Here is a 22,249-nt window from a genome sequence, read left to right on the forward strand (position 1 = left end):
AAAAGAAAAAAAAAAAAAGAAAAAAAGATGTGAAGCAGCTGAGTGGGGGCAGAGCGGGAGAGGCACGAGCCTTGTGGGCCTTGTGGGCCTCACCCTCTGGCCTCCTGCTGGGCAGACAACTGGGCCCGACTCGGCCCGGCCTGGCTGCGAGAAGTGGAGAGGAGAGGAGATGTGAAGAGAACCTGAGAGGCATCTGCCTGCCTGTTGTGAAGAATTTCGTGTGAGAGGAACGGCTGCAGACACCAAGGTCAGTGAAGAAGGAGGGGGAGGAGTAATGCGGCTCCTGGCCAAGATTCCCCTGCAGCCTGTGGTGATGACCATGGTGAAGCAGGCTGTCCCCCTGCAGCCCATTGGAGGCCCACGGAGGAGCAGAGATCCACCTGCAGCCCATGGAGGACCCCACGCTGGGGTAGGTGGATGCCTGAAGGAGGCTGTGGCCCATGGAGGGCCCGCTGGGGCAGCCGTTCTGGAGGGACTGCACCCCATGGAAGAAATGACCCACGCCGGAGCAGTTTCACGAAGGACTGTGGCCTGTGGGAGCACCCCACACTGGAGCAGGGGAGGAATGTGAGTTCTTCTTCCCCTGAGAGGAACAAGCAGCATCAAGCAACATGTGATGAACTGACCATAACTCCCATTCCCTATTCCCCCTCCCTGCCACTTGGCAGGGGGAAGGAGGTAGAGCTAATTGAAAATAAAGTTAAGCCCAGGAAGAGGGAGGGGTGGGCGAAGTTGTCTTGATCTCTTCCACATTATCCTGCTTTGGTTTTAATAATAAATAAATAGTTTTCCCTAAGTCGAGTGGTTTGCCCATAACTGTAACTTCAAGGATCTCTCCCTGTCCTTATCTCAAACCTCAACCCTGTTTTCTTATATTATCTCTCCCTATTCCCTCAGAGGGTGGGGGAAGTGAGAGAGAGACTGCGTAGCTGGGTCCTGAGTGGGGCTAAACTGCGACATTGAGTCAAGTCTGAACCAAATGTTACTGGCAAGTGAGAACAGAACATAAAACCTTTCAGGAGACATCCATGAAAAATGTTTACAAGTGATGGTGTGAACTATTCTCTGAGTACATAGAGATAGCACATCATGAAAGGGCAATATTTATCTATATTAAACCACAAACAATACATAAAATAGTCCCATTGTTGCTTTTAATAGCTTCTTTAATAGCAACAACACAAAATTGAATATAAAAAATGGCAGAGGCCATGATAAAGCAAATGCATTGTAAAACAAATTACAAAGTAAGTGATGCTGGTTATATACTGACATTTTGTTTGTGCAGCTAGCAACAGAAGCAACATGCAATGGTTTTACATTACATAGTATAGGACATCAGAATGCCGACTGCGGATGCAACAGGTTACACATCCCTGGCGTGTCTCTTATCTTTGAGTCTCTTTCATTTGACAAATACAATAGATCTTGCATTCATGGGTATTAGGGGTAGGGAGAACAGTGCAAGGCAGGATTGAGAAATACAGATCTGCAGTGCTACATGAAAGAGTGCTCTCCCATTCAGTGTTTCTGTGAGATACGGCTAGAAAAGCAATACAAGCATAGACACAGATCTAGGTCTTAGATTTCTTGCTGGGACTGCATCTTCCCTCAGCGTTGCAGGATTTGCAGTCTAACAGCCACAGCCAGGAAGAAGGGGACGCAGAAATGAAAGCTTGTCATTGAAATTGATTGCGCTGTAATGTGGAAGGTGTTCGTGTTCTCGTGCAATGTAACGAAAACCACTTCCATCGCTGTGTTCACACAAGAGCCAGACACCTCTCTGGACTTTGTGAGAAGATACGGTGTCATTGTCAAATCCCCTAGCCAAATTAGTTGCTTCTCTTACCACCCTGCTCTTCCCTTGGTATTGGGCGTGTTCATAGAGAGTGATCTGGGGATTGTGCAGATTTTCAGTGATCAGCTGCAGAGAACTGATCTTATCATTCATCTCCCTACCAACAAAGCCATGTGCTCCCTCCTCAAATACCAGTAACTGGCCTGTATAGTTGGCATGCTCATAAGCCACCCAAGGCTGGCCAATTACTTTCACTGAGGAGATGCAGTCATTCCAATCTACATATTTTAGATTGGCAATGTCACTGGTGAATTCTTTAGAGTAACCCTGAAAGTTGGCATGCTCATAAATGATAATTTTTCCCATCTCAGTAGAACTTCTGTAGTTGGGATTTCTTGCTGTAGGAATTGGATGACAGCCTGCAGAAAAAGAAAACAGAAAATAAACAATGCTTCTAAGAAGCCTTTTCACACCAGACACAAAATGCTGGAAAGGGGAAAAAAAGACAAGTAAAACCTTTTTAGCAGAAGATAAATATAGCAGCAGCTGGAAAAGGTCGTGGGCATGGCAGAGAAATTTTAATTTGGAAGAAAAAAGTGAAATGAGATGTACGCCAAAACTGTCCAGTTTTATTTAATTGTGTATGTTGTTTTATGTATGTGTGCGAGGGACACCTGAGCATTTAGTTTAACATCTTATTGGTATATCCTAAATAATAACGAAATAAAATATATAACTGGTGATAAATCTTTCAGTTTATAATTGACACTGCATTTGAGAATTATTTTAGAAATTGGCATTCTTTGTTTGGACTAGATTTCATGATCCATATAATATTACAAGTAAAGAAGTAGTGAGGCACTCAGTTAATTTCTAAATGAAGTGTATTTTGAACTGCAAGCAGGAACAACTCTGTTCTGTTAAGGCCAGAAGTTAACTTTTAGGCTCACTGAAATACCTTTTTTTTCTCTTTTTATATGAAATTTTATTGAAATCAAGAGATTCCTGTTCTTGACATAAGCTGAGAAGCAATCAAGTTCAAAGCATCAGCTCTTTGATTCAGACTAAATTTGAGGTTGTAAATATATTTTTGTAGGACCATTACAAATACTTTTATCTAATTCCACACAAAAGACATATGGGATCAGATAAAGAACCACAGTATATATTAGTAACAGCTGCAGGAACAGAAACAAGTGGTCTTTTCTAAATCACATAACAGTCATCGAAGCAAAGTTTTAGATTTCAGGGCAAATATATCTGAGGGAAAGAAGCAGTTACTATAGTTGATTCTGGGAAGGGATGGGAGAAGATGTGCCCAAGTGAAATTAATAAAAATATCTCACTTAAATCTCACTTAAAAAAAAAAAAAGCATCTCACTATGTGATTACAAACATTTAAGCAGTTTTTCACAGTTATAATTGAATTTATGGAGGCTGTGGTTAACCAAACTTTATTGATTGAGCACTAATATAACGACTCTCTGCCTGTAGAAAAAAAATAATAATAAGCCAGTTAATTTTGCTGACATAACATAAAGATCCTATGTCTAAGATTAATTTGTAAAATATTTTCACTTTCACCCCTTGGAATTTTGTAGCAATGGCTCTCTCCACCCTCTCCATTGTAAGGTAAGTTTATCCTGCAGCTGTCTTCTCAACACCTGAAAGATGTGTTAAGGTTCCGCAAATGCAGACATCAGATCCTCAAATACGTGTTGCCACTCTCATCCCAACATTTAAACCTCTTTCTTTTCAACTGCATTTCACAGTAGCTGCCCAAGATGCCATTGAAAGTTTTCATGTAAAAAGTGTGCACCTCACCTTGATGTCAGCTTCTTGGATAAGGAGAGTTGATGGCACTTCCTCCAGTCCCCTGCTGCTGTTTGCAAGAGGTGACTCACTTGCCTACATTTATAGCTTGCACAGAAGTCTTGCGAAACACCCCACTTAGCAGAAGTGGCCAGTATTACTATCAGGGATCAAAAGTCATTAACGGTTTTGTTCTGATTTTGATCTTCCTACAACCAGCCATCTTATTGTTCTGGCTCAAAAGATCATTGAAGGGTGAGTAACTTGAGAAACCTTAGAACTCTGATTTTTGTTTGTCTTTACTTTCCAGAAGTCAGCTGAATTACAGTAATAGAAACACATCGAAGTATTTTGTGATGTGTAGGCTGTAGAATTTCTTTGCTTGCTGCAGCTTACATTTTTGCTTACCTGAGAGCACATCTAATACACAACATTAGTTTTCCAAAATATTTCTATGTGAGATATCCAGGTGACAGAGATGGCATTCAAGTAGCTTTTTTTTTAAATTCACTTTCCCACTTATCACGGACATAGGCATTTGAGCACCAACTGGGATGTAGAGCTGGTAAAGCAGGGCAAGGAGGCTCTGGCAGAGCTGCAGTAACAATATTTTTGCCTATTTGCATATTGCAGGTTTACTCTGTAATATATTTTCAGATACATGAATTGGCTAGCATGCTGGCAAACTGTACTATTGGGAGGAAACAATGGGATCTTCATTTGTTCAAGAGCAATCCACCCAAAGAGCAAATACCCACAGCAGTAAAAAGAAGAAACTTCCTTTAAAGGTTTGTTTTGCCTTAGCCACCTCTGAATTTTGAAATCAAGCAATAGTCTTGATTGCTTGCTAACAACTGCGTAAAAAAAAACCCCAACAAACTGTACTGCCAGTGAACACAAATGAGCGACTGTTTAGCTTAATAGAAGGATCTAGATGGGAAGGGACTTCTGAGGTCTTGAGTCCAACCCCCTCTCCTCATAGCTGAGCTGGATCTAAACCTACCTAGGGCTGCTCAGCACTTTGCCCAGGTGACTCCTGGACATCTCCAAGGCTGGAAATTGCCCAGCCTCTCCAGGTGCTGAACCACTCTTGGAGGATAGTGTTCCCTCCCTTATCACCACACATGAGAAATCTCACAGCAAGGACTCACAGGAGATTTAGTTGTTACTGAAGCAAGCAAATCAAATACCCACAAGCTCAGTAGCGGTAGATCTCAAATATACCTTGGATAAGGGGAGACTGGTCAGGCACTGTGTGCAATCCTGAGAGGCACGAAGGAAGCAGGGGCTGTGAGCATTCCCATCTTTCTCAGCACCTGCAGACTCAGAAAAGCCCTTTAGACAAATGTATGAACCATGAAGGCAAAACAAAGAGTGAGTCCGCGCATGTCTCAGCTGTGTTACAGAGCAATGCAGGCAACAGTGAACTCTTAAGTCCCCCACACCGTCTCTGCAGAGGACCGGAGCTGGCAGTGGGGCTTTTCATGGCACCAAGGAAAATCAAAATGTGATATGCAATGGGATATGTTGACACAGAAGCTTGGCAAAGGATCTCTGTATAAACACTCCCAAGCTCACAGAAAGAAATTAGCTCCTGGTTCTAACGATTATCTTTCCTAGTGTTACTGAGATTGAAAAATAAATGGATTGCAATGTCGCTCATCTCATTTGGATGGTTCACAAGGAAGTAAGCCACCGAACAAAAAAGTAAAACCACAAGGTGGAGCTAAGAGTTTGAGATTGGAAATACCCATGGCTTGGGAGGTTCTTTGTTTTCATTTTTTCTTACAGGAAATTCTGTTTCCCAAACTTCCCCCCACCTCCTTCCTGCAAAAATAGCAGTATGTCAAAATCTGGAAAAGAAAGGGAAAGAAAGTTTCATGAAAGTGAAAAGAAGAAGAAAACTCAAAGAGAAAATGGATAAACCCCACTTCCTCTATTGCCCTCAGCAAACAAAAGGCAAAAGAACAAGCAAGACAAATTATGATCATGCAGAGTCTTTGAAAATGTGTAGAACTACATTATGCAAAAAAACCCCACATTTGAACAAATGAAGACTTATTCTAATTTGGAGCAAAAATCACTAAAATATTTTTATCTTCTTCATAAAACTGATTTTTTTTTTTTTCTTTTTTGACAAGGCTTAATAGTGAGCTTACTTCTTTGTTCTCCCATAGAATAATTTCCAAATACAGCAAGACTCTTATGTTATTTATTTACTTTTATTTCCTCTGTGGTTGGCTTAATCATCATTGCACTCCTGGAATCTACGATTTTCCACTAGATTGCAGGGTGGTAAAATTATTTCACTTAAATGTCACATATGCACCCACTTCACAGTCCTGGAAAAAGCAAAATGGTAGAAAAATCAAATTAACAACAAACTCCTTCCCCCTCCAGATCCTCTTGTGTTCCCATCCTTCTCCACCACAGTGTATACCTTAGTTTGTATCTCAATAATTACTCATCTCTTTTTATTCCTTATTTTAAAATAAGGGGGTTAAAGAAAAAAAAAAATCACACATTAACTGCATCTCCCCCGTTTCTGATTGCTGTTTTGTCTGGTTAGTTGTGGACTCAAGGCAGCAGGACACTGTTTTCTTTGTATTGGAGGGGTTTTTGTGATTGGAGGGGGGTGTGTTTTGGTTTTTACTCTCTTAGCAGTTGTTATGGCTGGTAAAGTAGTTCTTCATCACAAAGACAGAGTCTCTTTCTCACTTTTGGCTTTAAGTTTTCTGTTTCTCAGATGAAACAGCCCCCAAAATGCCATATAGGAACATGCAACTGGACCACAGAACCCCAGCCTGTGAACTGCCCACCTACCAATAAATGCATTCACTGCCAAACCCTCGAGGGGAAAAAAAAAAGATGCCTCTTTTTTTTTGCCTAGCATTTATCTCACACAAGCTCCTCTTTCTTTCTTTTCTCTCTTTGTTTGCTGCACTCCCCAGTTGCCAGTGCTGAGTAAATTGGAGTGAGGAACACTTATGTTTTCCAGTAAAGGCTAAAAGAGGGACGATCGCACCCTGTCAGATGAAAGCTGCTTATACACCTAAAGCACTGGGAGTGAGTTCCACAGATATGCTGCAGAGATGCAGAGCAAATACAGACGATGAAAGCCTTATAAGTCCCACTTGACAAGACAGAAAGGAAAGGGAAGAGCTTTTCTAACTATTATTTCTTTCCCAAAGTATCCCACTCCCTCCCAGACAACGGAAAAGGCAGACTGCCTGCGAATAATTGTTTTAGTTGAAAATGTCAGACACTCAGTTGGTTTGCTTTCTGTCCCCGTGTTTAATAAACGTGCAAATGGGTTTCCATGGTTGCTAAGCTGGACTCCACAAACACAACGGCCCTAATTAGATGCTTAGTACGAGGGGTGGGGAGGGAGAGGAGTAGTGAGGGGAAGGGCGGGGGGGGGGGAGGAGTCCAGACCCTCAGGTCCTAGCCTCACAGCACCACATTTGGCTGGGAATGCCTCGCCAGCTGACAAAAGTTACAGGCTCAGAAAATGCATCCAGCATTTTGTTTCTCTTACCAGCAGGTTGTGCTCCTAAACCTTTCGGTGGCCGGGTTCAAGCAGGAGTGTGACAGACACAGCCCCGCATCCTACCCAACACTAGGTGTCGCTTCTGCTTAAGAAATGCCACAGGGAAACTGAAACCTTTAAAAAAAAAAAACAAACAAACAAACAAAAAAAAAAACAAAAACAAAAACAAAAACCCCTAGCCATCCGGCATCAGATCTTCAGAGGATCTCTGTGCCTACAACTCTTCCTAAACTCATGGACATTTAGAAAGTTTTAAGGTTTCACATGTCTGAAAAGTCAGGGATCCAAAAGCATCTGAAAATATCAGACAATGCTTTGCCATACTAGAGCATAATGGTGAGCAGCAAAAGGTTTCTCTTATCTTTTGTGGGAGCAAGGAAACACATGCCTACATGAACAAGGGACTACCAAATGGAGAAGCTGCCAGAGCCTGCTCTGACAGTGGTCTGTCTTGCTGGCCCGTCTCTGTTGCTGCTTTCAGTCCTTCCTCAGTAGCACACTTACCTGCCAAAAAATTTCTGAGCATCAGTGACTGACTCAGAGGAGGAGACCCTTGTGGTCAGGGCCCCGAGGCAGGCTAGAGTATGAAGGAAACACTAGCAATAATACAGTAAAAATAGAAAAGATACGGAAGTGTGGGGTGCAGAGGTATGGAAAGGGCTCCCCCTGGTGAGATGCGGACTGTACAAAAACCACAGTATTTGCTATGTCTCACAGTACCAGAAGTAGGAGACCACAAAGGAAGAGGTAGCTGGCTCAGAAGAAAAGAAAATACTTTGGACATCTAAACACAGTTCTTCTGTGCACCCACAAGACGTTGTAGAGACGAAAAGCACCACCTGGTTTTAAAATCAGCAAGACACAGGCAGAGAATAAATTCATCAAAGGCTATTAAACAAACATACTGATGCAACTTCTGGGTCATATAGTCTTTAAAGCAGTAGATTCCTAGAGAATATGTAAGTACCCACTATATGCTTGCTCTTACACTCTTCATATGAACACCCACTTCAGGTCACCTCCCCTAGAGCAGGATTGGTCTGAGCCCCTTCCAGACTGGAAAGCCTTCAGCACATGCAGGCAAAAAAAGGTAGGAGCCTGGGACCTAAAACAAGAGATCAGGGAGTTGTAACTCAAGAAAGCTCAGGATCATAATGAGGCTCAAGATGAGGAAGCTGCAGTGGTAAGGCAGAGTATACGATGGCAGCACACTCACCTTCTTGACAAGCATGGAAGCTAACAAGGAGCACTGTGGCTAGAGGTCTAAGGATCTCAAAGCACAAATTTTCATTTGCTGGTACCTCCCAGCTGGGTGTTGAGCAAGGCCAACACCAAGAGATAAGAGACTCTAAGACTTCTTGAGGCCCTAAGCAGCAAATAAATAAAACACTGAAGGAAGAAATACAGCAGAAACATAGCAAGCAGCATGGGTGGAAGAACATGTACTGAACCATCCCCTTTCACCACACACCCAGAGCTGAATGAAAGGCCTAGTTTGTGTGTTGTGATGCCCATGGATTTGGTAAAGAACAAAGAAGGGCCTGCTGGGATCCCTCATGTGCTTTTAGTGGTGATAGATCTTGCCACTGTTCTGTATGTTGAGGAAAGTACAGCAAAAAAAAAAGTACAGAAAATACAAAAATTACAGAGCACAATCATTTGTAAAGGTCCACAGCTACCTGATCTACCATTCAAGTCAGGCCTGTTGTGAGCAGGGGGTTGGATTAGGGACCTCCAAACATCCCTCACTGCCTTACCTTTCTGTGAATCTAAAATGCTCAGTACCTGCTACCCACCCCCGCTGTACAACAGGGGAACAGAAGATGTGGATGGGGCTGGAAATGCGAACCAAGATCAAGACACAGAATGCCAGTGCAAGCCTGGTTCAGAGGTGGCCAGAGACAGGGTTGCAGAGGACAGGCAAAAGGTGTGAACTGGAACCAGAATGCAGATTTGATCAGCCAGCTGCTGTTCCTTGCACCGACACACTATTTCCAAAGATAGTTCTTAACAGGACAAGATTAGACATGGTCTGGACAGAGGCAGCTCAATCTTCACTCAGCCCTGGGGGACTAAACAGGGACTAGTGTCTAGGAGAAGATCTGGCCTCAAAGGTAGCACAGATGCTATGAGACAATTGAAGGTGGGAGGGAGGGAAGAAAGTGAGAATGATTTACAGGGAAAGAGAACAAATGGTGACAGCCCACTCTAGCTGCAGGGACAGGAGGGGATGTGTCATAGGGAAGGACACCAAGCACAATGTCAAGAGACTAAGCCAAATGGCAAGGGAAATTTAGACAACTAGGAAGCCAAGGAGAGAAGAAGCATTAATAGCACCTGAGGATGAGAAAAAGGGAAGGCCAAGCAGTGATAATAGGATTATGAACAGAGAGGGAAGTGGTGCAGCAAAGAGACAAAGGAAACCGGTGGTGAGAGGGACAGCAGAGAACTGGGGAAGGGAGAACACCTGGACAGCAAGTGAGGTGTTTCCTTTGCTGAGCATCATAGGCACTAGTGTTTCCTTTGCTGAGCAGAGAAGAATCTGACAGAAGGACTGAGACCAGTAAAAACCAAAAGGCACATCTCTGACCAAGAATAGCGTGTGTTAGAAGGATGTAGAAGCAGTGTTTCCCTTCTTTTTAGATAGCACAAGCAGCAAGTTGTTTTGCACGGATTACAGCAATTTCAGAACAGTGCACATAGGTTTCAGTGCCACAGAAGCTAGAGCTCAGAAAACATACAGCAAGAGTTACTTTCGGAATGCACTTTCTGCTCCCAATTGTAGCAAGAGAAAAAACAAGCCTGTGAGGCAAGGGTATGAAGAAACAGGTGCCTGGTGGAAGAGGAAGGCTAAGTGCTTCCTGCCGAAGCCCCTAGTCTTGACTACTGCAGCAGTCAGGTTCCTCAAAGAAGTGATAAAATGTAACACATCTTCCCTCACTACAGATGGCAAGAAAATGAAAAAAAAAACAGAGCTTCACTGACCCCTAAACCTAAGAAAGTAAAAAGAGAGAGCTTTTGGCACAGGGAAGCTCTTCTGCTGGCTCACAGAACTGAAGCCCAAATCTAGAGCAAAATTAGGTCCTTTAAGCTTCATTTGCATATGAGCTATCAATAAAACAAAATCTGGGTCAAAAGGGGGGGACAGAAACCAAGAGAGACTCATCTATCTTTTGAAAACCAGTGGGCTTATACCCCCAGAGATCTAGCCTACCCACTGCATGCAGCTCCAACAGAGGCACAGAGAAAGATGTCATTTTGGCAATTTTAATTCTCCCCCCTTTATTATACAAAATACTTTACAATTAAAAAACATTTTCCCCAATAGAATCATATACAGATATTTATAATTAACAAGATTCAGTTACACACAAGATGGGGAACTTCTGCACAAAGGAAAACAATGACAGGTCATCAAGTGAAAATAATTAAGACTTGACCCTTTCCGCACCCTATTCTGGGAAGCGAGGTTACATTTTAGGCTTTTATTTCTATCACATTCCCACAAGCCTGAACTCTGGGATCTCCTCTTACCCTGACATGCTAAGGGCCTCCACGTGTGTCCCTTGCATAAGTACAGTACTCTGCTCTTAAAAGGTTCATGAAGAGACGCTGAGAAACTAGCATCTGGCTGTACCATGAAGTTACCAGTACCCAGAAAATGGCACTGCTGCCCCCAGTCTTCCATAGCAACCCACACATACACACATGCAAGCACATTCATGGGGGAAGCATGCTCAAAACCCAGAATCTTTCACCAAATGGCAATCCCACCCCACCAAAGCAACCTGCACTCAAGATGCGTCCAGCAGGTAGTCTCTGCAGAAAGGCTGGGCGCCCAAGCTGGGCGTTACCGCAAATGCAGTCTGGCAAGGGGGCTGGATGTTGCTGTTTTCCCCACTTTGATTATCTGCCTACCGGCAGAGTGTCAGTCAGTCATGGAGGTGATAATGTGAACCACTCAGAGATGCTTAGGCCCCAACAAACAGGTAGGGGAAGTTGCATGTTTCAGTGGGAGGTCCTTGAAAAAACAGTTGCCATTGATCTGCCCTACCAGAGCAAAGATATGTGTGAACCCTAGTGAACCTTTTCTCTCTAAGGAAGGTCACTGCTGGGTTGGGCCAACCCTGCACTCACAAGGGAGCCCATCCCAGAGTCACTGCTGGAGGCCAAATGCCTGAAGTAGTGTGGGAAGATCATGTGCATCAGCTGCCCCATACAGGTCACTCTGCCCCAGCATGGAGAGGGCCATGCGGAGGGTGCTCCAGATGTTGTCAGACATAGCGCCTTGCTGCCCCCGTGGACCTCGGCTCTTCTGCTGCATGTGCAAAGCCTCTAAGAAGTGCTCCACAGCCTCGCTGTCAACATGAGAACATACACATGCTTACTAAAGAAGATGGTACATCTCATACTGCCTCCCCCATTTGCTTCTAAAGTACTTCCCCTCCAAAACAGTTTCCTCCTCTTCACCAGGTTCTGCCCCGCTCCAGAATCAGAGATCCCTCTTTTCCCTCTTAACAGAGACCGAAGTCCAGATGGCCCCTGCTCCAACTGCATCTGCATGAAACTTTGTTCTCAGGGCATAGTCCACACACTCGCTCTGCTCTCTTATGCCAAGGGGAGGCTGCAGCCAAGCCAGCACGGCACTGCCCTAGTAACCTACTACAGTCTCTCTCCCACAAACACACGTGCACGCTCATGGGTCACAGCAGATCTACCCATCCTGTGCTCACCGGTGGGCGCCTAAGTTGATGCAACTGATGCCCAAGTTGTAGCGAGAGCGGATGTATCCTGGCTGGAGCTCCAGAGCCCGACGATATGCAGCCACAGCTTCCTCACTCCGATTCCCATTGGCCAAGGTGGCACCGAGCTTGTTCCATAGAAGATGGTCCTGTAGGAGCAGGCAGAGAGAAAGGGTTGAGATAAACTGGATCTTTTTAAGCTCCAAGTCAACCCTCCCCTTCCCCAATGTGTCTGTCATATTCCTCTACTCCATAGATGTACCTCTCCTACAAGCAGCACCTCCACCCAAACCGTCACCCATAAAGCTCCAGGTACCTCCAGCATCCACAGTCTGCCCTTTCTTACATTGGGGCGCACACTGAGTGCGGCACTGAAGCAATCCACAGCCTTCTCGTACTCGCCACTAAGGTTGAAAAGGACACCCAGGCCACACTGAACATCAGGATCCACAGTCGAGGGGTTGCTGCGCACAGCTGCTAAGAACAGCTCTTTCACCTCCATGAACAGCGAGCTGGAAAAGCACAGAACAAGAATACTGGTGTACTGTGGCGAGAGCTGGCCTTGGGTTGTTCCTTCTACTCCTGCCTAGACCAATCCAAATCCTCTAAGAAGCCTTTCAGCTGAAGGCTGAAATTTGTAACCCTAACTCACTCAGACAGCAGAGAACCTAGGACACGCTTGGAAGGCCCCAGGCTTGTCCCCAAGACACTCTCCTCTGGTTCCTTCTCCAGCAGGTGGGCATAGTCTGGTTTATGGCGTAGCCAGTCCCGCAGGGTCTCACACGCCTGCTTCTGCAAGGACTCGTTGGTGAAGCTGACCGCTAAAGCCATAAGTGCTGTGAGGTTCCCAGGCTGCAGTTCCAAGCACCTGTAGGTCAAAGAAAGAAAAGTGTATAAAGTCAGTCTGGGAGACACACAGATACAGGAGGCCAACACAATCAAGACAGAGCACACCATGCTAGCCATATGGTCCTTGTGGCACTATGCACTAGACAAGGAACCACGCTCAGCAACTCTTCCGCAACACTCACCGTCTGAGGGCACTGATTGCCAAAAGTTCCTGTTCATTCTCTGCTTGGGTGGTTCCCAGATATTGCCAGGCCTGGAGAAGATATAGATGCACAAAGTCAGACTTCTTCACATCCAGAGAAAAAGATCAGCCAACAAACCACAGACACAGAAACTAAAGCCACCATATTCTCCCACACATTTTCAGAGTGAGACCCAATATATGCAAGTATACACATTCGCCACAGATCAAAGTTTCTCTCAAAAAACATATAGACTTTACGACACATAGGACCTCAAAGCCAGTAAAACTGTCATTGTTATATTGAAAAGAAGAAGTGAATGTCTACCTGGAGATCTATCATAAAGCAACTGTTGGGGCAGTTTTATACTTTTAAGTTGCAGAATCTCGACTTTTAATTTCTAACTGTGCTCAGACTGCAGAAGGAGGGAAAAGCAGATATCACATTTCCTAAGAACAAAACGGCATAGCAGCAGTGCTAATAATGAGACCCAAGGCAGGCAGCTGTAGATACTTGTGCAGCGGTCCACTAGCAAGTGATAATCTTGGGGAAGTTGACCATCAGATCTGAAAGTAGAAGAACTGTTATTTTACTGAATCTTCAATCATCATGACACCAGTACCTGAAAACCACTTCCATCTCCAGGCTGCTGACATAAAGAATATTTAATTAAGGCACTAAATCAAACATACCTGTTCACTTTAACCACGCCCCTCGCTCAAAAATAGGCTAGACAGTTGGCGGGACTGTCAGCATGAAGTATCACTTTTTGAAGGTAAGTCACAAAATGCAGTATCCACCGTCTCAAGGGAGGAAACGGTTTCATTAGCAAAGACCCAGACACGCTGCACAAGCAAGAGGCAATCTACTGTCTCAAATCTCAAATGCCTCACCACACAGCTAGCCGCAACTCAAGAAAAGCTGACCAATGATAACTGCCTAGTGTTCTGCAGGCAGAAGAGCTGTGATTTGGACCAAAGCAACCACGACATTTCCTTCAGAGCAATTGTTCAAGTTTATTTGATCACTGTACCATTTGTGAAGTCTTGACTTCTCCTGTACTTTCTGCAGAATCACAGTAGAAGAATTCAGAGTGTTTTCAATAAAGCTAACCAGAACTGGCCCAAGACAACTTCTCCTAAGGTTTCAACTATCTCTCCATTATACTCAGCCTGCAGCCCACACTGCCTGTGAGTGCCGATTCTAAAGGAATATTAACAACACCTTTTGACCACTTTAAAGCTAAAGTAGATCTCCAAAACCTCTGTTTACTTTTCACCTACTGCCAGTATCCTGGAAAGTTAGATGTCTGTATTCCTAGAAGCCAGGAACCTCTGTTCCAAGAGGTTACTTTCATCTAAGCCTCAAGATTCACAAATCAGGTGTTTCCAATCATATACAATTAGCAGGGCTCGAATCAGACACACTGAGAATTCAGCATCCCTGGGTCCTTGAGATAGGCACTCCAGAAACAGACAGCATAGGTGTATTTGCATTCTTCCTCCTGAGAATATCCACGTCCTCTACCTCTGGAGAAAGGCCCACAGACTATTCCATTTCTCAATCCAACCTGCAGAAGCTGAAGTGTTTTGTGGAAATTAGGAAGCTTGCCTTCAGTACAAAAATAATTATCTGAACTGCAGCTTCAAATGAAGACTGTGAAGACACCCAAGCCAATTCTCTCAATCCTTTTGGATTATATCTTCTGGCATCTAGATGTAAGACCCCTAGTCTAACGAGCTATTCAGAATTAGTCTTTAATATAGACACTGAAAGCAGGTATCATCTGCCATAAGCATCTTCTTTACTGGCATTGCAAGTTTGATTTCCACAAAAGCAACTTAAGAGATGAGAACTCCTTGTCTTGGCTCCACGCACAGTCTCATGTGTCCCAAAGATTTTACATAGCTCTGGGACAGAGCCTCTGTGCTTTTTGTAACTGACCTTAGTCATAAACCTCCTTGCCCACAGCCCTCCTGGGGATTCACATACATCAGCTACATACCCAGAGCCACAGAAAAAATGAAGTGTTTTCATACACTCTGCACAGCTCCTAAAACTGACGTGAGTTTTCTATACACACCTTGACACCTCACAAGGGAAGGATCTAAGTAGCAGGACTCCTGGCCAAGGTCTGTTATCTCTGCTCTCACTCACCTCCATATGATCTGGCTTCTGTTGCACTGCAGCCTCAAAGAGCAAGACAGCATTAGGGAGGTCACCTTCTTCCAAGCGCTTCCGCCCCTCTTCAAATGCATCTGGGTGATCTCTCATGGGATTATCTTCCTCAAACTGGTAACCCTAGCAGGGAAGACAGACAGGGGCTAACGTTAGGAGACAAGCTTAGGGAGAAAAGCACTCTCTACAGTACAGCACAGAAACACTCAAACTGCAGATCAGCTAGCACCTTGTCCTCTCTGCTAGTTTGTAGCAGATGAGAGAACAATTACCCTTCTTCCTGTCTGCCCTGTGCTGAAAAGTTCCCCCAAACCAGATCTGGAATACATTGCAACAGAGATGAAACATCTGGTGTGTTTCCCATCAGCTTCGGGGGGAAAGATGACAACACTTGCACTCATTGTAAAGAATCCTGACATTAACTGGTATTTGGTGTTGGACAAGAACTAGACAGCATTTGCAGACAAGCACAAGTTAAAACAGTATTTGTTTAGCCCCTGTTTAACTGATCTGGGATGAGGGTGCAAGTGACAGCAAAAGATCAGTGCAACAAGGAATCCTAGCAGCATTTGGGGTCTGCAGAGCTTACCTGCAAGACAGACATACTGCCAGTCTCCTCTAGGCAGTCCATCACAGTGCTAGGGCTGAGAGACCCTGTTCTCTATTACCTTGTCATATGATGAGGAGCTGAGGTCTTCATAATCAGAGAGCCAAGGGTGAGCCTCTGCATCTCTTCTGGCCATCTCCTCCCACTCCGCCTGGAGTTTATCCCAGAAGTCCACATCTGACTGAAGGGAGAATGTGACTGGAGTACCTCAACTATAAACTGAGCTCTACAGGCACCTCAGAGGACACCTTCTTAAATGTTTTTAGCCCTCCTCAGAGCATGCAAAGGAGGGAGGTAACCCTACCATGGGGTCTCAGTCAGTACCCCAGCCCTCCCCCTCCATCAGCTTTACCTCCACAGCAGTCTTTGCCTGCTCAAATTCTGTATCAAGAGTTGACATGTTCCCAGATCGTGCAAATTGATCCACCCAGGCATCGGATGCCCCCTGGGAGTTTGGAAACAGAAACACACCTTTCTTTTTAGAATTTAGCAACCTCAGGGTACATCCCAAAACAGCAGGAGGGTCTACGATGACCCCTCCTCCCTATCAGCAAGAACTGATGGCCTGTAAAACGTAAAAAAGTTCATTTGGATATCCCTTTCCTCCCAGGTGCTACGGGAGATGAGAAAATGCATACTGCCCAAATACCTTCACAGGTTCTGTCTAAACTCTGCTAAGATGACCCCACAGCCCCTCCCTTGCCTCCCCCAGACTAGTCATTAGTAGAGCATTGCTGCGAGTTGGACTTGCCATTCTCCCTCGCTCCCAGATTGTGCACCACGGCAAAAAGCTTTCCTCCTTCAGAGCACATAGAACTGGGGCTCCTACCTGCTGCTGTATAAACTCAGCTGCCCATTGCTCTGCCTGATCTTGGTCTCTGTGGGTCACCTGATTAGCTTCGATCGATACCCTCCCATCTCCGATCTGGCGGACAAACTTTAGGAACTGCGGCAGAGAAATGAAACAAGGGTGGAGCTGGGCAAATGCTTTGTCAATAAGCCCTCTGCCCATGTCCTCCTCCTTCATTAAGAGGACTTCTCTCTGCAAAGTGAGCACAAAAGGCCCAAAAAGGTGGGGAAGAAAAGACTTCACCAGAGTCACGTGGTAGAGATGGATAATATCTAGCGTGGATTGTACGGTTCAGCTTCTAGGAATTAGGGAAGAAATGGAAACATGGGACAGCAGGAGGCTTTATTTCTTTACCATCTTCCCCCTTCTCCATTCCCCACACCCCTTATTCACACTAGATATCTGTCAGCCCCAGTCAGAAAATTTCTTACCTCAGAATTCTTGAGCTTTGGATCATCCACTTTAGAGAGAAAATCACTAACTGTTTTCTTAAGATCGTCCTCGGGTTGATATTCCTCATACCTGTGTTCACGGGCAGTAAAAGGGAAAGTGATAGTCTGATACCTAGCAACAGTGAACTCTTTCACTAACAATGGTCTACACAATGGGCCAGCCAACAGTACTGAGGGATACAACCCCTCCTCAAAGGCTGTGGGTTTCTAAGTGATTCAGTACATTTACCCATCCGTAAAATTCAAAATTACTACTAGGTTAACTGTGCAAGTGACTGACAAAAAGGGAAGCAGAATTGAACAGCTACAGTGACAGCATAGTTCTGCCGAACAGTCTGGATTCCTTGGCAAGCTCACATGCTATCAGACATTGCAAGTTTTAGCACTACTAAAAACAAGGTCATATATCTACGAACAAAGAAAGTAGGTCACGCTCATGGAAGAGGAACAGCGTCCTGGAAAAGCATCAACTCCGCAGAGAATTGAGAGCTCATAGCAAGCACACAACTCAATATGTTGTCTGGCTTACAGCAGGACAGGACCAGTTCCAGGTCTTACTACTACATTCAGTCTTGGTGAAGTCTTGGAACTGGCGGCAATAACTCATGAATGTCCATATTTGCAGAAAGGTATCAGAAAAGGCAAGAGCCAGAAAGAAAGAGAACCCAAATATGCAAAATATATTTTAGGGAAAGATTTAAGAAGCCCAAATTTCTTGCTTGTGTTTTGCTGTTTTAATTGAAAAACGTGACTGTAGTCAACAGGTAGTTAAACAGAGAAGCTCTGTAGTAGTAGACAACTGTTCTTTAATCTACCACACAAAAACACATGAAAATAATGTCTGCAAGGCTGAATCTAGAAATCTCCAGAGGAAAGACTGGATGTGGTTTGTCAGATAGGGAGAATCACGTGATGAAAGTTTACAACTAGTAGAATTTAATACTAAAGCTAAAAAAGCATCTGCTGTGAAAAAAAAAGTTCCACTTGATTAGGAAATCCTCAACTCACTCCTGAAATCGCTTTAAGGAGCTTTGCATTAGGCATGAGATTAAGTTAGCCTACATGATCACAATAGCTTCCTGCAACTAGAAAACAGAAAAGCTAGGATCTCTTAAAAACTTCAGTCTCCAAGCGTTGTTTCCTCCTTTCTCTGAAACCAAAGGTCTGAGAACATCAATCTAAGTTAAATTACTCAAAAGCATTCGAGCAGATTTCTATCACCTATCCAAACTCCACCCACCCAAATGCCTAGCAGCAGTAACTAGTCTTGAGAAGACAAACTCACCATTTATCCGCCACAGACTGGTCTTCCGATTCCCCGAGCCACAGTTTCTCCTCTGACTGCTCTAGGTATTCTTCTGCCCACTTGGCAGGAGACACAGACAGTGGATCTGCATAGGACATCAGGAAGAACGGGGAAAAGAGGCAGACCATCACTCAGATTAACTTCAGATTTTGCTCTCTCCACTTTACATACAGTTAGCTAAGATATAGGAGAAGACCTCTTCAAAGAAAGATTGCTTACACTTATTTCTTCTAACTTAAGTTTATTCTGATCTAAAAATCAAGCCTTAGGCTCAGACTGTGTATTAATATGGATGCCACTGTGGTGCCAATAACCTTTTGATTTTCTACTTAAATTTCACAACTTATTTGTCTGCTCCATGTGGGATACTATGTAGGTCAAGAAAATTAGCAATGCATTACAAGTCAAAAGTACAGCCTACAAAGGACTAGGTTTTCATCAGAACTTTCTCAAAGACCTTTGTAAACGCTGATTTATATTTCCAGAAGTATACAGGGTGAAGGCCAAAGAACAAGACTACCTGGATCTCTACAGTGGCCATTCCTGAAGGAGAGATCAGCATCTATTTAAATCTCACCCACAACTTCCAGAATAGGTCATGGATGGTAACAGGACCTTATTCCAGCCCCAGCTCTATATACAATGCAGGATGGCTTCTCAGATAAACTACTGGCTTGCTTGAAACAGAAAGCTTAACCTTTGGGCCAGAAACATTCACTTTGCACATTTCCAAGGTGCAACATCCTTCTACCTCCATGAAACTGACAAAAAGTATTTGGCCAAAGCACACGAAACAACATTTACCTTTGTACCAAAGGCAAATTTAGCCTTAAGAGAGAGGATTAGAGAACATGTAAGCAAGAAGCAGTACCAGACCATCTCCAGAATTTGCATCAGTTGAATCATAATAATTTTTATAAAAGCAGTTTGAATAGCCTGCTTCTCCCAAGTTCTTCAAGTAACCTAAGCTAACAACAAAAGACCCTTACACCTGAATAAAAGCTTCCACGCCAAATTGTTCAGAATTTGGCTAAGCCATTGCAAAGCAGATTTTCCTGCCCCTCCCCACTGTGAAAGCTGCTACAGTAAACACTGATCGCTGGGCCCAAAGCATTACTCCAATTTCACATTCAGTAACTCTCCACAGACACATGACTGAGTAACATATTGACAGCAATTCCAAAAGGGACCCTTCACCTGTCACTTCAGCAATGAACTCCTGTGACCAGTCAGCCTCATTGTAATCTGAAGAGACATCACCAGCACTATCTGCTGCAGCCAAGAATTCCTGGGTCCAGTTTTCAGACAGTGCCAAGGCTGCCACACCTGGAGCTACAAAAAGAAAAAAAAAAAACCAGAAACGAGGATTGGAGGACTCAAAGGCACCATGTAAGTGTTCTAGGCTAGCCCTCATCATCACTGATCTTTCAAGCTTCTCTTTGTTAGAATATAATCACAGAAAGTTTCTACTTGGAAGGAATCTCTGGAGGTTGCTAGTGTTCTTACAGCAGGTTAACACTAAAGCTAGAGATCTGGTTGCTCATGGCTTTCATCAGGTAACTTCTGAACTTGTCCAAGGCTGGCAACTCCCCAGCCTCCCTAGGCACCTGTTCCAGTACTGAACCACCTTCCAAGGGAATAAAAGTTTACACGTTTCTGGTCAGCTCCCCTTTCTGCAAGCTGTGTCTATTTCTCCCAGTCCTTTTGCTGTGTATCGCTGCAAAGGTCCTGGCCATTGCTGCTGAAGAGACACTTCACCTCCCACCCCCGCTGACCCTTAGACTCCTCTTCTCCAGGCTGAACAAATGTAATTCCCTCAGCCTTTCCTCTTACACCATGTACTCCAGTCCCTGAACACCTTATTGATCTCCACTGGACTCATTCAGTGTACAGGGAAGCCCAAATCTGGAAACAATACTCCAGATACAATCTCATAAGTGCTGAATAGATGGGAACCACTCTGTTAGGAGCTTAACCAAAACAGCAAGATATTTTCCAGTTCTCCACCTATTTTAGCTCCCCTCACCTCGCTGAGGGGCCTGTCGGAAGCTTGACTGTTCAATCTCTTGCATCTCAGCCAACAAGTCATCCATCTTAAAGGTCTGGGGTGCCCGGGACAGTAAAGGGGCATTCTGCTCTTGCAGGAACTCTCCAACCAGCTGTCAAAGACAGAGACGAATTACAAACATAGCACAGAAGATGAACAGGCAGAGTCGTACAGCACGAGAAAAACAAATGGGCTTGTCAGAAGGAAAGACTAATATCAGGTAAAGAGAAAAATAGCAAATAGTGTTGATGAGAAAAGCAATAAGGAGATCTTACCTCATCTTCAGTGGCCACTCCCAGTGGTTTGGATACCTAGAGGGAACAGAGGGCAATTATGCCCACAACTTTGTCTCCATATCCTTCTCCACACATACTCCGTGACCCTATTAGTTTACATCTTCCTCTTCCCTGAGCTTAGGCTGTCAGCATTTTCTTGCATTAGCTGCCTGCTTACATAGAAGCTAAAGGCACAAGAATACCTTAAGTGATACTGTCCAACCCCCTTCCCACCGCTTTCTGGATTAGGGCCTGCGACAGTAAGGCATACAGCTGACCACAGCCACCAACATCCTCCGAGTACCCATAAACACAGCTTGCACCAACAAGCTCTCACCTACCAGACAAATTGGGTGATCTCACGGCCTCTTCCCCCCGAGAAAAAAAAAAAAAAGCAACACTGCACCTACCTGCACGAATAGTCCCCCCGTACTGCTCACCCCACACCCCGCCTACCCCACCCTGACTGACCCTGACTGGCAGGCCCCAGCCCCAGCCCGGCAAGCGGTGCGACCGGGGACACTCACGGCTGCAGCTCCGGGAGCCCCGGGGGGCCAGGCCAGCGGGCCCTGAAGTCCTTCCTGCTGCAAGGCTTTATCCTGGGTGAAGTGTCCGGCCAGCTTCATCAGGGGGTTGGAGCCCCCGCACTCCGGTTCCACCAGCTCCCTCATGGCCATGGCGCCAGGCAGGGTCGACGCCAAACCCCACCGAGCCTGCACCTGGCCCCGGGGCGGCACAGACACCGGGTGAACGCAAGGCGGAGCGACCGGCTGCCGGGGGCGCAGGGCGCCGGGACCCCTGCCCCCACCCAGCTGCTACCTGCCGGCCCCCCGCCCGGGCTCGGCCGCGCACAGCTGCCAAGGCCAGGAAGAGTCTCCGCCCCCAGCCGTCCCGGGCAGCGGGACTTCCCCGCACGGCTCCCTCTGCCCTGCCCCAGCCCCCGCCTGCCGCCGGGCCGGCCCGGGCGAGGACACCCGCTCGCCAGGAACGGCAAGGCCGCGGCCTCCCCAGAGAGCCCCGCGCCCCCGCCCGCCCCTCTCGCCGGCCGTCCGGGCCGCGGGACACGCACCCCAGTGCTCCCCGTCCCGCGCGAGCGGAGGGGAGGGGGCGGCCGGCGAGGCTCCCCCCGCGCCGTACCGTACCTGGCGCTGCCGGGGCTCGCGGGGCTGACGGGCTGAGGGGGAGGGGGCGGGGCCAGCTCTTAAAGGGCCAGGCACGGCGCGGCGCCAGAGCGCCTTAAAGGGCCAAAGCCCCGGGGGCTGGCAACGCCCGGAGGACTTCGGCCCGGCCGCTCGGGTCCCTCCCGCGGCAGGAGAGACATGCCGGTGGGGCGGCAGCTGCGTCCGGGCGGCTTCAGGTCTCCAGGTGCAGCCGGGGATCAGTGCTGGCCCTCCCGGTGTCACCGCTGGTGGCTGCGGGGGAGACCTCACTGCTCTCTGTAACTGCAGGGACACGGGTCTGTTCTCCCAAGTAACTAGTGATAGGACGAGAGGAAATGGCCTCAAGTTGTGGCAGGGGAGATTTAGGTTGGATATTAGGAAACATTTCTTTACTAAAAGGCACTGGAACAGGCTGCCCAGGGAAGTGGTGGAGTCAGCATC

At 45.8% G+C, this 22,249-nt stretch overlaps 1 protein-coding gene across 7 annotated transcripts; it reads right to left on the reverse strand.

Moving 5' to 3' along the window:
* Window positions 1–1,151: 1,151 nt before the first annotated feature.
* PEX5 (peroxisomal biogenesis factor 5) lies at window positions 1,152–21,827 on the reverse strand. Of its 7 annotated transcripts, none has more exons than XM_086759583.1 (16): window positions 21,176–21,400; window positions 20,649–20,684; window positions 20,353–20,485; window positions 19,524–19,658; window positions 18,306–18,411; window positions 17,000–17,090; window positions 16,548–16,664; window positions 16,071–16,163; window positions 15,780–15,899; window positions 15,091–15,234; window positions 12,934–13,004; window positions 12,555–12,770; window positions 12,249–12,414; window positions 11,894–12,051; window positions 4,835–4,945; window positions 1,152–2,217 (listed from the first exon to the last, which is right to left on the reverse strand). In XM_086759583.1, exons 1-15 carry the CDS (start codon window positions 21,323–21,325, stop codon window positions 4,855–4,857), a joined length of 1,827 nt encoding a protein of 608 aa, XP_086615709.1. In that variant the 5' UTR covers window positions 21,326–21,400; the 3' UTR covers window positions 1,152–2,217; window positions 4,835–4,854. The 7 variants fall into 7 exon arrangements, 6 of the variants coding, with proteins under 6 accessions (XP_086615709.1, XP_086615723.1, XP_086615744.1 ...); XR_015260195.1 differs by lacking the exon at window positions 1,152–2,217 and adding an exon at window positions 5,831–5,952 and having other exon boundaries at window positions 4,870–4,926; XM_086759573.1 differs by lacking the exons at window positions 1,152–2,217; window positions 4,835–4,945 and adding exons at window positions 10,412–11,518; window positions 21,791–21,827 and having other exon boundaries at window positions 21,176–21,367.
* Window positions 21,828–22,249: the final 422 nt, after the last annotated feature.

Source organism: Chlamydotis macqueenii, chromosome 1 (assembly GCF_036417535.1).
Source record: "Chlamydotis macqueenii isolate bChlMac1 chromosome 1, bChlMac1.mat, whole genome shotgun sequence".
In the NCBI taxonomy this organism is placed as follows: Eukaryota; Metazoa; Chordata; class Aves; order Otidiformes; family Otididae; genus Chlamydotis; species Chlamydotis macqueenii.